The sequence below is a fragment of the Coregonus clupeaformis genome, chromosome 17, assembly GCF_020615455.1.
Source record: "Coregonus clupeaformis isolate EN_2021a chromosome 17, ASM2061545v1, whole genome shotgun sequence".
Classification (NCBI taxonomy): Eukaryota; Metazoa; Chordata; class Actinopteri; order Salmoniformes; family Salmonidae; genus Coregonus; species Coregonus clupeaformis.
Window position 1 is genome coordinate 43388006 of NC_059208.1, and position 13776 is coordinate 43401781.

Sequence of the window (13776 nt, forward strand, 5' to 3'; positions counted from 1 at the left end):
GCAACACAAAGCCTCCTGGTGCAAAATACAGTGAAAAGTCAAAAAATCACGTCCTCCATTTGCAGATTGCATTTTCTCTCTGAACTTTGTCACAACGCCTGCTTTTTTCCCGATCATTGAGGGCGCACCATCTGTAGCCAGGCTGACAGCGCGGGACCAGTCCACTCCGACCCTGTCCAGCGCGCCGACGAGTGCGGTAAAAATATCAGCTGCTGTCGTTGTATCTGTCATCGGCACCAACTCCACGAACTCCTCGGTGACGGTCAATGTGTCATCAACTCCGCGGATGAAAATGGCTGTCTGTAATGCCCGTGCTTTCATCAATTGCAACCGAAAACGCAATAAATGACTTTACTTTTTGCTTCAACTGGCTGTCCAAATCCACTGAAAGATCGGAAATCCTGTCTGCAACTGTGTTTCTTGTCAGGCTGATATTTGCAAAAGCCTGCCGCTTTTCAGGGCACACAATCTCCGCTGCCTTCATCATGCATGTTTTTACAAATTCACCCTCACTAAATGGTTTTGAAGCCACTGCGATTTCATTAGCAATGAGGTAGCTAGCTTTCACTGCAGCGTCACTGATGTGTCGGCTGTGAGTAAACACAGACTGCTGTTTCTTCAGACCCGCCAACAGTTCATTCACCTTCTCTCATCTCTGCTGTCCTTGAAAGTTGTCATATTTGTCGGCATGAAGACTCACATAGTGGCGACTGAAGGTTATATTCTTTCAGCACTGCAACATGCTCTGAACACACCAAACATACAGCTTTCCCATTCAATTCCGTGAATAAATAGGATGACCATTTTTCTTGGAACACTCTGCACTCTGCGTCCACTTTTCTCTTTTTTGACAGAGACATATTGGGGCAATGAGGGTGCCAAAGCACATAATGTTAAAAGTAGAAGCCGTAATAAATATCGCGGGCAAAACAAAGTAGCTCATTGGCTGCACGTGTTTGACCTACTTGCTCTGCCCCGGTATAAACAGTTTGCTTGCTTAACACAATTGCTATTGCGCCATCCAGTGGACGCAATTGGAACAGCAGTTTATTTTATTGAAAAATTGCAGCGCATTTTTATACTTTACACCCCAAAAAAAAAAAAAATCATCTCGCGGGCCGGATTAAACCCGTTTGCGGGCCTGATCCGGCCCGCGGGCCGTACGTTTGACACCCCTGCTATAAGCCAACCAGCCATTGAGAATCCATTTTGTTCGGTTTTGACTAGATGGTATACAGTTTGTCAGATTTGACTTTTTGTAGCAGGTTAGAATTTACGCAGCAGGTTAGGATAATTAGATTAAGGTTAAGAAAAGGCTTAGCTAAAATTAAAACAAATCTACTTTTAACGTTCATTTAACAAAAGCTGTATCCCTTCTAGACATTACCATTTTGTTCTCCCTGGCCTATACCGTATTTTGATTCGTCGAGGCTATGATGTGTTAAAATTGAAAGTGAAAGAGTTCTCCCCACGAAATGCTGACACTTCCAGCCGACTCAGTTTACCGTGACAGCGTTTAACAAAGTAAAAGGGGTAGAAAAGTAAAGTGCAGTAGGCTTTCTCACCTTTCACCTGAGGGCTCTCGGGTTGTGGATTCGTTCGCCCATCTTGATTGAAGATGCTCCATAATTCCCGACCTTGCCAACCTCAAAGCTCTGGTTTTTCCTTTGAAAACACTCGCAGGTGAGTTAATTTCTCAGTGCTCCACAGGGTAATTTGTGAAACATTTACTGCAAAAAATATAAAAAATGTATGTATTGTGAAAGTTCTTGTGGTGGATGTCAGGGGCTGAGTCAATACCATGATATTGGTCGAGACCCAATTCGCGCGCAATTAAAGGGCAACTCCACCACTTTTCAACCTAATTTTCATTATCTCCATCACAATACCAACATCAACCAGAGGCTGGTGAGAGGAGCTATAGAAGGACAGGCTCATTGTAATGGCTGGAATGGCATTATTGGAACGATATTAAACATATGGCAACCACATGTTTGACTCAGTTCCATTTATTCCATTCCTCCTATAGCTCCTCCCACCAGCCTCCTCTGGACTGTCAACATATGTGAAAATGGCAGGTTTTGTAGAAAAAATACAAAGTAAAAAAGTTCTACCCCATGACATCAAAAGTTAAAACAGTGATTTTCAAACACAGATTCGCGGTGATGTGGGGAGCAAGAAAATACCTTCCCTTGTAGCAGGTTTTGAAAATCACTTTTTGACTTTTAATCCTACCCTGTGATTAAACAATTTTAGGACCTTATCTTTTTAACCACAAATCATAGAAACACACTGTTTTCACATATGTAGACACTGGTTTGGTGCTGGAGATGAATATGAGGTTGAAAAGTGGCAGAATTGTCCTTTAATTACTGTACCTGTCTGAAATTGTTAAAGAAACTGATATAAATGTGGCTAATTAGAATGTCATTTATTCTGAATTTTATAAAGATTTTGTCAGGTTGTGTAAAATGGTGAACCTACAGAAAAATAATTAACAATATCGCACAGTTTAAAACAGAATAATTACTGTAGGCTTACATATTGTTACCATGTAAATGCAGTTTTAGCAAACTTACCGACACAGATGTATCTGCAGATATACTGTAATATATCAGGGAAATTAAAAAGTGTCATTTTTCCTCACAGAATTTTCATAAATTGCCATCCAAAAGAGCAATTGTCCAATAACTATGCTTCAAATGTTGATTTCATACATTGTGACAATAATAACACATCATGAGAATGGCCACAAGTGTTCAGATAAGCATGAAATTCCAGTTTTTCGTCCTATTTATTGAATATCGGTTATCGGCTGATACCGATATAGTGTTAAAAGGCCAATATCGGCAGATAATATCGGTGGACCGAGATATCGGTCAAAATCAAATTAAATCAAATGTTATTTTTCACATGCACCGAATACAGCAGGTGTAGACCTTACTGTAAAATGCTTACTTACAAGTCCTTAACCAACAATGCAGTTTTAAGAAAAATAAGAGTTAAGAAAATATTTACTAAATAAACTAAAGTTCCCCAAAAATTACACAATAAAATAACAATAACGAGGCTATATACAGGGGGTACCGGTACCGAGTCAATGTGTGGGGGAACAGGTTAATCTAGGTAATTTAGGTAATATGGACATGTAGGTAGGGGTAAAGTGACTATACATAGATAATAAACAGCAAGTAGCGTATTAAAAAGGGGGGGTCAATGCAAATAGTCTGGGTAGCCATTTGATTAACTGTTCAGCAGTCTTATGGCTTTGGGGTAGAAGCTGTTAAGGAGCCTTTTGGACATAGAAAAACCATGGCCCTAAGGTACCGCTTGCCGTGCGGTAGCAGAGAAAGCAGTCTATGACTAGGGTGTCTGGAGTCTTTGCAATTTTTAGGGCCTTCCTCTGACACCGCCTGGTATAGAGGTCCTGGATGGCAGGAAGCTTGGCCCCAGTGATGTACTTGGCCCCAGTGATTGGTCGGGCTCTACTTAGGCCAACACAAAGCCAGCTCCTCTAAACATATCCAACATTGCATAATAACAAGTGCTCACTTTGCAGGAATGCTGTGTTGGAGGGGAATTTGTCAGAGCTTGGTTACAGTTCTCCTAAGGCAAGGAAGACTGGAACCACCATCGCTGGCATAGTCTTCAAGGTGAGAATCAGTATATTACACATTTTCCGCTTACTGTGATGTAGCCTTCTCAGGATTGAGCTCCGCACAATTCATTCACTAAATATGATTATAGTTTGGGTTTCCTCCCTCCTTTCACAGGATGGGGTGATACTTGGAGCAGACACAAGAGCCACTGATGACATGGTGGTAGCTGACAAGAATTGCATGAAGATCCACTACATTGCACCCAACATCTAGTAAGTGCCACAAAGAATACACCTCGTACAGTATAATAGTGTACTTTGTGTAACCCCTATGTAGTTCAGCATCAGCCCCTGCACAATGGTATGCACAGACAGAGGCTTTTGTTGAAGTCTATTTGAACCACCGTGTTTCACCCACTAATCTCAGTTTTTATTGTAGCTGTTGTGGAGCAGGTGTGGCTGCAGATGCAGAAGTAACCACTCAGATGATGTCATCCAATGTGGAGCTACACTCACTCAGCACAGGACGCCCTCCCCTTGTTGTCACGGTTACCCGACAACTGAAACAGATGCTCTTCAGGTGAGAGAGCATGAATGAGTCTGTGACGATGGGAAAATAAGACATCTACAGTGGCCATTCTCAGTGCTGAAAATAGAGTTACTTTCCAGGCCATAATATAAAATAACTGCCACAATAGTGCCTTCATAAATTATATCACATCCCTCATTTGATTACAACAACACATTTTTATCACAAACATTATGATGATGCTATTACATTGTAGCTCTCTACACCTGAATTGTGGCTTCCGCAATGCTTCCACTCCAGGTACCAGGGACATATTGGCTCCTCTCTGATTGTTGGAGGTGTGGATGTGACTGGCGCTCACCTCTACAGTGTCTACCCACACGGCTCCTACGACAAATTACCATTCCTTACTATGGGTATTGCTCTCCATTTGTTTACCTAGTCAATGCTTGACTTTGTCAGCTATGGAGAATTTGTTGTGTTTCAGTCCATCATGATCACAGATAGATTTTGTCTGTATTCTTTGTCTTTGGTAATCATATATTGCCATCAAATAATGCATCTGGGCCGTGGGAAGAGCTTCTAATGGTATGAAGTTGTATTGAATATTGAAACATTAGAAAAAGGTAACAGTACTGCCATTGTATTTGCAGGTTCAGGAGCAGGGGCAGCTATTTCTATCTTTGAGGACAGATACAGACCAAACTTGGAGGTGAGATGCAGTTATTTTCATTGAACAGTTGTTAATTTCATACAATGTATTGCTCACCTGTCTTATCTGTCTATCTTGCTCAGCTGGAAGAGGCTAAAAAGCTGGTGCGGGATGCCATTACTGCTGGGATTTTCTGTGACCTGGGCTCTGGTAGTAATGTGGACCTGTGTGTCATCACTCAGTCAGGGGTGCAGTATCTTAGGGGCTATGACCAGCCTGCCCAAAAGGGGAAAAAGTGAGCTATACAAGTTTCTATTGGGCTACAACTAACACAATTGTGTGAATATTACTTGATTATTCACAACGGGAATTTATAATATACTGTAAATCTTTCCTTTCTCTTTGCCTGTTTCCAGAGAAGGACAGTACAAGTACAAGCCTGGCACCACTGCAGTTTTGACAAAGACGGTCACACCCCTGCCTCTGGATGTTCTTGATGAATCAATTCAGCTTATGGACACTCAGTGAAATGTTTGCTGCTGCAGGCATTATCAAACACACTCATGAATTCCAAAACTCATTAGTAAAAGTGTCTACTTTAATTCTAAATCCTGACCGGTACTTACTACCAAAATACAATTAATGCATTTTGACATTTTTATTAAACCTATTAGCAGTTTCTACCAGAACATGCATGCAATAGTACAGCACCGTCACTATGATAACCCCACACACCAAACCATACACACATCTAAATCTAATGTTGAATATGTCTGTATAATTGTTCTTACTATTACAAGCTACTTTGTTATATTACTAGAGTTATGACATATTACTGCTAGATATGCTGTTGCTACTGTACCAAAGATTTGTATAACTAACCAAATGCTTCACATTTATACATCCGGTGAAATATCTGTCTCATTGTTGTATATGTCACTGTACGTTGTTAATGTCATGGCAAATCAGATGCTCGAGCTGACTGATGTGACTGGTCCAATAAACAAGCAGCTTCACTTTCTCTGACACCACCCATTGGAGTAACGGTAAACGAGGCGTTTTTATTTGCCCATCGATAAATCTCATTGGCTCTGCAAGGAGACGGACACCAACGAGCATTATTTGAATTTTGGTGACGTTGGTTCAGGGAGAAGTTTAGTCTTTGGTGCATTGTTGACAAAAAGCTCTTCACATAAGATTTGTATCGGCTGGTAAGTGTGACATTTCGACACGTTCAAAGATTATGCTAGCTCTGTATGGTTTGCTAAGTTAGCGGTGCCATGCTTGCTCAATGTAGATGGCTGATTTAGTAGATGCCCAAAGCTCTGAAGAACTAGCTAGTTACTTAGCTTTCTTACCTCCCTGAAATGAACGTGCCAGTTACCGTTAGCTTATTCTTGATTTACCAAATTCTCTGTGTTCAACTCGATGCTAGCTAGCTAACTAGTTACTGTAAGTAGCTTGTGGCAAGTTGGTGAACTATCTGCTTGCTACCTTTTGAGTAAATGCTGTTTTGCATTGTTTCCAGTTAGTTTTCCCCTGGTTTGGTTCAGAGGCATGTTCAGGACGGTGCAACCTTACAGAACGTTCAGATACTTAACGTTAAGTGATAATACCTAAACGTTATGTTGATGAATGTATTCATCCTTCCACGAGATATAGTCCCGACACAAATCTAAGGTTGCTACCCAAGCTGCTGGTCGTTCGTTCTATCGGTTCGGTTGCCAGAAACGCGACCCAGTCGTTAAGTATTTTTGTTCTGTATCTATGGACGCGACCCAGTCGTTCGTTCTAAATGTTCCATTGCCATACTTGCTGGCAACGTTCTTATCCCTTGCTTGCTAGCTAGCCAACAACTAACTTAGTCACGTCAAACACTGCAGACAGAATAACAGCAAAGTAGCTACAATGGCGTTTGTTTAAGTTGTTTTCTAGTGACATTTATTTGGATAGGTCCATAACAATGAGCTGATGATGCGCGATTTCGCCTGGCATAGAAAATGCACTGTTGTTCAGAGGAGCTAGCCAACACAATCACTTTAAACAGGAAATAAAGCAATCTAGCTGCGTTTCGTTTTACCTGTTTTCTGTTGACATTTCTTTATATATACATACAAATTATGCCAGCTGATTCATGATTTCGACTGGCTGAGAAAACCTACCTGTCTGTCTCGTCCCAACTCTTTCATTACTATGGGACAACTGAAGATCGAATTTCAATATTGAAAGGTTTATAAAAATCTCCGCTGTTGAAAATCAAATGCTAGTCTAACAAAAATGTGAGATAATGTCTAGATGCTTTTTATAGTGGAGATCAAGTTTATAAATTGCCAGGCTGGGCTGATGAGACAGGTGATTGCGCAGTGAGATGGAACAGAGGAAATGGGCATTTAAATGTCATAGCTTTAGCTGGTGGTAACTTGTGGAACAGACACCGGCTGGAATGCGGTTTTAACCAATCAGCATCCAGGATTAGACCCATCCGTTGTATAATGTTTTATGTATAACAGATTGCTTATACATTTTAGTCATTTGGCAGACGCTCTTATCCAGAGCGACTTACAGTTGGTGAATATTTTTTTTATATATATATATATATATAAATATTTTTTAATATATATATTTTTTAATACTGCCCCCCGTGGGAATCGAACCCACAACCCTGGCGTTGCAAACGCCATGCTCTATCAACTGAGCTACATCCCTGCCGGCCATTCCCTCTCCTACCCTGGACGACGCTGGGCCAATTGTGCGCCGCCCATGAGTCGCGGCCGGCTGCGACAGAGCATGGATTCGAACCAGGATCTCTAGTGACACAGTTAACACTGCGATGCGGCGCCTTAGACCACTGCGCCACTCAGGAGACTATCCTCAGAACGTTGCACCTATCAGAACGCCCCCCTGAACGTGACCCCACGGCAGATATGTAAATTTTTCAGCAATTACTTTTGCATGTGAATAGAGAATCGGACTCATTACTACAATAATTCCGTGGTTGTCATGGCGCCCTGAGGTAGCCTAGGCAGAGAGCTCTGTAAATATGGTACTTTTGTTTTAAGTGTTTTTTTACTGAATTTTTAAATCAACGTTTTTTGTTTTTGATAACTTGTTTTTGGCTTGGCTAGCTAAAATAGTATGATTTGAATGATGCAGCAACACCAGATAAACAGCATCAGCTTTTTGGCCACTTGCCCCGGTTCCTAGAGGGAAGTTGACAGCGGTGTGAGGAGATGCAGAGGCTCGCCTCATAGGGGGCTTTTCCAGACTACTGCTGAGGAGTAGTAGATATACTGCAGTTGCTGAAGCATCACCCAGGTGGGTGCTACATTTCAGTATTGAACAATCCAGCCTACCTACGGAGAAGGAGATGTGAACATAAAAAACAACGAGGTGCCCGAAGAAGAGCTCCGTGGCCTGTTTGTCAGATGTTTCTACCTCTCTGCCTGGCTGTTCCATCTATGCTCCCTCCGCTCAAGATACTACCTTTCCGAACTGCCTATCATCTAAAGCTGTGGAAGACCATCACTCTAGAACTGCCAGATCCCCCAAACATTTTTGTTAATTTTTGTTTTTAAAGCGACTGTGAGATTCTACTTGTAATGGAAAGCGTATATAAAATACATCTATTAGTACACATGCTTAATTATGTCACTTTTGTTTTGAGCCGAGTTCGCCGTCGGACAGAGAGGCACCTGGCTCACTCCTGGGAGGCAGCCCGGTTCCAAATCGAATGTGATAAACTTTCAGCCGGTGCAAAACACGCCTACACGGGTGCCCGGTCTAGATTAATTTAACACCCTCACTCATTAATTCCATGGAGGGCAGAGTGTCGGCGGGTTTTCACTCGACCCTTGTACTTGAGTAATCAATTAAGGTCATGAATTAGTTAGGAACTCCCCTCAACTGGTTGTCTAGGTTTTAATTGGACAATTTTGAAAGGAAATAACAAAAATGAGCAGATACTCCGGCCCCTCCGTAGAATGAGTTTGACACCTCTGTCATAAGGGGATTTTTAGTCTTCATTTCCAATATGCACCATATGGCTAACAGAGGTTCAGAGGTGTGTGTGTGATGCAAGATTAATGACGAAGACCATGCAAGCTATATGGTCAATACTGGAGCAAGTCACAAAGCATTACTTTTCTCCATCTCCTCTTCACCATCAGGCAACAGTTTGGCTTCATTGACGCCGTGTTGTGAACTAGTATTGGCGGATGCCTCGTCGCGATCCTGACAGTTCTTCTGCAAGCCGGCGCAAGGGTGCAACACCCAAGCGTCGGCCTCCAGCCCCAACTGCGCCTGCTTCAACATCAAAGGCAAAGGCACCACGGCTGAGCGGACCATCGGGTGAGGAGAACAGGGAAGCGGGGGAATGTGGGTTGGTCTCATGGCTTCTCAATGCTGACACTGAAGCAAACAGTTTTTGTTTAGCTATGTATGTGACCACTAGTTAATACTGTTTCAATGAATACATTTTATTATAAGGTTTTGTTCCCATTGTTTTTAAAGTTGATTTTGGTCTCTCTAGCCTCTGCAGGTCCAGCTCCCTCCCCGCGAAAGAAGAGGAAGTTTCGCCCTGGCACCCGAGCTCTGATGGAAATTCGCAAGTACCAAAAGAGCACTGACTTGCTTTTGCGCAAAGGACCGTTTGCACGCCTGGTACGATACCCCTGGCTCTGTCGCCACTGTCTTGTCTGGTAGAGGTTGATTAGCACATGGCTCCTGAGGACCGATTTTATAACCACCATTTTGTCTATAGTCACCTTACATTCTAAGATGGATGCTGCCACTGTCTGACAATACATTACTTGTTGTTGATAATGCATATTAGCCCTGTGAACTTTGCTCTATGTGGGTCTCCAGCATTTAGCGATCATTCTTTTTTTGCTAAATCAACAATGCCCCGCATATTATGCGAGAGCTTGCATATTTGACCAATCACCACACTATTACCGCATACAACAGTCAAATTATCGCAATATTATCACACAAAACTGACCAATCACCGCACTACAAAAAGGGGGTTTGCAATTTCAACCAATTAAGCCACATGTCACCAAACATTCCCTTGTCAGTGCATTTTCTTGACAAGTTGGACAAAATCATTGCAATGATAGAATTGCCGCAGCAAAATCAAGCATTTATGCATGTATAGGGTCTGGTAAACTGGTAGTGTCTTAATTTGGAAGGATAAACTAAAATGCTTGTTTTTACACTTCAAGTTGCTACCCTGAGTTAATCTTTCCTGATTATTTATCTACAGTGAATTGCAAGGTTGTTTACTCAGGTTGTCTACGCAGGTTCGGGAGGTGTGCCAGACGTATAGCAGGGACTTCATGAGATGGCAGGTGTATGCTCTTCTGGCCTTGCAGGAGGTAGGTTGGTTCCCACTCCTGTGCTTATTTGAAGAACTGTTACAGTGGGGGAAAAAAAGTATTTAGTCAGCCACCAATTGTGCAAGTTCTCCCACTTAAAAAGATGAGAGGCCTGTAATTTTCATCATAGGTACACGTCAACTATGACAGACAAATTGAGAGAGAAAAAATCCAGAAAATCACATTGTAGGATTTTTATGAATTTATTTGCAAATTATGGTGGAAAATAAGTATTTGGTCAATAACAAAAGTTTCTCAATACTTTGTTATATACCCTTTGTTGGCAATGACACAGGTCAAATGTTTTCTGTAAATCTTCACAAGGTTTTCACACACTGTTGCTGGTATTTTGGCCCATTCCTCCATGCAGATCTCCTCTAGAGCAGTGATGTTTTGGGGCTGTCGCTGGGCAACACGGACTTTCAACTCCCTCCAAAGATTTTCTATGGGGTTGAGATCTGGAGACTGGCTAGGTCACTCCAGGACCTTGAAATGCTTCTTACGAAGCCACTCCTTCGTTGCCCGGGCGGTGTGTTTGGGATCATTGTCATGCTGAAAGACCCAGCCACGTTTCATCTTCAATGCCCTTGCTGATGGAAGGATGTTTTCACTCAAAATCTCACGATACATGGCCCCGTTCATTCTTTCCTTTATACGGATCAGTCGTCCTGGTCCCTTTGCAGAAAAACAGCCCCAAAGCATGATGTTCCCACCCCCATGCTTCACAGTAGGTATGGTGTTCTTTGGATGCAACTCAGCATTCTTTGTCCTCCAAACACGACGAGTTGAGTTTTTACCAAAAAGTTATATTTTGGTTTCATCTGACCATATGACATTCTCCCAATCCTCTTCTGGATCATCCAAATGCACTCTAGCAAACTTCAGACGGGCCTGGACATGTACTGGCTTAAGCAGGGGGACACGTCTGGCACTGCAGGATTTGAGTCCCTGGCGGCGTAGTGTGTTACTGATGGTAGGCTTTGTTACTTTGGTCCCAGCTCTCTGCAGGTCATTCACTAGGTCCCCCCGTGTGGTTCTGGGATTTTTGCTCACCGTTCTTGTGATCATTTTGACCCCACTGGGTGAGATCTTGCGTGGAGCCCCAGATCGAGGGAGATTATCAGTGGTCTTGTATGTCTTCCATTTCCTAATAATTGCTCCCACAGTTGATTTCTTCAAACCAAGCTGCTTACCTATTGCAGATTCAGTCTTCCCAGCCTGGTGCAGGTCTACAATTTTGTTTCTGGTGTCCTTTGACAGCTCTTTGGTCTTGGCCATAGTGGAGTTTGGAGTGTGACTGTTTGAGGTTGTGGACAGGTGTCTTTTATACTGATAACAAGTTCAAACAGGTGCAGGTGCAAGACGTTACAGGTCTGTGAGAGCCAGAAATCTTGCTTGTTTGTAGGTGACCAAATACTTATTTTCCACCATAATTTGCAAATTAATTCATGAAAAATCCTACAATGTGATTTTCTCAATTTGTCTGTCATAGTTGACGTGTACCTATGATGAAAATTACAGGCCTCTCTCATATTTTTAAATGGGAGAACTTACACAATTGGTGGCTGACTAAATACTTTTTCCCCCCACTTGGTCGCCAACATTTTCTAGCATGAGAGCTACTTTTTAAAAATGCAACATGTCGCGAGCTACTAACTTTTCGAATAAGCACATTCTTCTCCTCTCCCATGCTACTCTTCCCCAGCTCCTTAGTGTACACGAGAAATATACCTTAAAAAAAATAATGGTTAATTAAAAAAACTTAAGTTGGGCCCTATAAAATCGGATATTTTTTTTTTCTTCCCCAAATTGTCTTCTCAGTTTTAATTTTACTGGTTTTAGATTTATGTGGTTTTTCTTTTTTTTGTTGGTATAAATAAATAGATTTACGTGTAACTCCCCTTTAATTGCGCATCTAGTGTGCCTTCTAATGTGCCGGTCTAGTGATGGTTCTGTACTGCTGCTGCCTATTTCATGGCAAAGTTTGCAAATAGCAAATAAATTATATAATTTCTCATTATATACTTCTGCCAAGTAAGCCTACTTAGCAGTTAACATTCAATTGAGAAGGTTTTGGGGAAAGTATATAATGAGAAATTATATAATTTATTTGCTATTTGCAAACTTTGCCTGAGTGGCGCAGTGGTCTAAGGCACTGCATCGCAGTGCTAACTGTGCCACTAGAGATCCTGGTTCGAATCCAGGCTCTGTCGCAGCCGGCCGCGACCGGGAGACTCATGGGCGGCGCACAATTGGCCCAGCGTCGTCCAGGGTAGGGGAGGGAATGGCCGGCAGGGATGTAGCTCAGTTGATAGAGCATGGCGTTTGCAACGCCAGGGTTGTGGGTTCGTTTCCCAGGGGGGGGGCAGTATTAAAAAAAAAAAACATATGTATTCACTAACTGTAAGTCGCTCTGGATAAGAGCGTCTGCTAAATGACTAAAATGTAAATGTAAAGTATTTCTGTCAACCCACAAGACTGTTATCACATCAACTGGCAGTGGCTACACACAGAGTGATAGACAAACGCCCGCACCACACAGAAAAAAAGGGGCAATATTGCTGGAAATGAATTGGCAGATATTGTGTTAGGTTTGGCTTTTTAAGCCAATAGTGGCTAACCAGGGTGGGATAATGTCAATGTTGCATTGGTTAAATAATAGCTAGGAGTTTGCGGTGTCTGATACTTGTGAGATTTGTTTATGACCGTTTGCGGTGGAACGTGTGAAAATTGCAGCTACTGGTAGCTCGCGATCAAACAGTTGTAGACCCCTGCTCTAAACCCTTCTCTTACAGTTTAAAAGTATTATAACAACATCATAGTACACTTATTTTGAAGAAGAAAAAAATATTTACACATCTGCAAAAAAATAACTGCCCTCATTTTTTTTTTGTATCCCTATTAACGATGTTGTCAATATGAAAGTTTGCTGGTCATCATTTGACACCATTATTTCTCTTACAGGCTGCAGAGGCTTTCCTCGTTTTACTGTTTTCCGACGCCTACCTGTGTACCATCCACGCCAAGCGTGTAACGCTGTTCCCCCGTGACATTCAGCTTGCCCGGCGAATTCGAGGAGTGGATAATCTCTGAGAATGCTCAGATGAGCCATTGAGGAGTGAGCAGTTTGGCTTGGGGTGGGGCCTGTTATAGCCTCAAATATATTTTGTTTTTACCACTCAAGCTCAGCCAATCTGACCTTGGATCATGGACAATGGGGTGTTAAGGACCTAACAGTGCTGTGTTTTAATGCAAAGCATCAGTGGACCTAATTTTCCCCAAATATACATGCATTATGTTCTTGCCATGTTCATGCTAGTTATAACCTCAATATATGCTGTAACAAAATGCTAACCCAGGCAAAGACTATTGACCAATGTTTTGCATTTAGAAATATTTGTTGTACATTGAAGGGAAACACTGTGTTGGGTATACTGCTTTAGTTCATCTGTGTTTTGGGCCTCATGGCACCTAAGCCAAGGTAGTATACTGGTAAAATCTGTAAGATATATTTGATTTTCTGTAAATAATGTTTTTATAAATCATTTTCATGTTGGATTTTAAATAAATGTTTTTATTCATTACGAAAAGAATTAGAAATGCCTCACATTTGTATACCTCT

General features: G+C 41.9%; 2 protein-coding genes across 3 annotated transcripts; both read left to right on the forward strand.

The window, feature by feature from the left end:
* The first annotated feature begins 1232 nt into the window (after positions 1-1232).
* LOC121586477 (proteasome subunit beta type-7) lies at positions 1233-5810 on the forward strand. Its single transcript, XM_041903187.2, has 8 exons — positions 1233-1683; positions 3560-3653; positions 3774-3871; positions 4038-4178; positions 4428-4543; positions 4781-4839; positions 4923-5074; positions 5196-5810. Exons 1-8 carry the CDS (start codon positions 1619-1621, stop codon positions 5305-5307), a joined length of 837 nt encoding a protein of 278 aa, XP_041759121.2. The 5' UTR covers positions 1233-1618; the 3' UTR covers positions 5308-5810.
* Positions 5811-5886: 76 nt separating this feature from the next.
* LOC121586478 (histone H3-like centromeric protein A) lies at positions 5887-13664 on the forward strand. Of its 2 annotated transcripts, none has more exons than XM_041903188.2 (5): positions 5887-5990; positions 8946-9153; positions 9308-9438; positions 10080-10154; positions 13119-13664. In XM_041903188.2, exons 2-5 carry the CDS (start codon positions 8994-8996, stop codon positions 13245-13247), a joined length of 495 nt encoding a protein of 164 aa, XP_041759122.2. In that variant the 5' UTR covers positions 5887-5990; positions 8946-8993; the 3' UTR covers positions 13248-13664. The 2 variants fall into 2 exon arrangements, with proteins under 2 accessions (XP_041759122.2, XP_041759123.2); XM_041903189.2 differs by having other exon boundaries at positions 5888-5990; positions 8946-9126; positions 13119-13658.
* Positions 13665-13776: the final 112 nt, after the last annotated feature.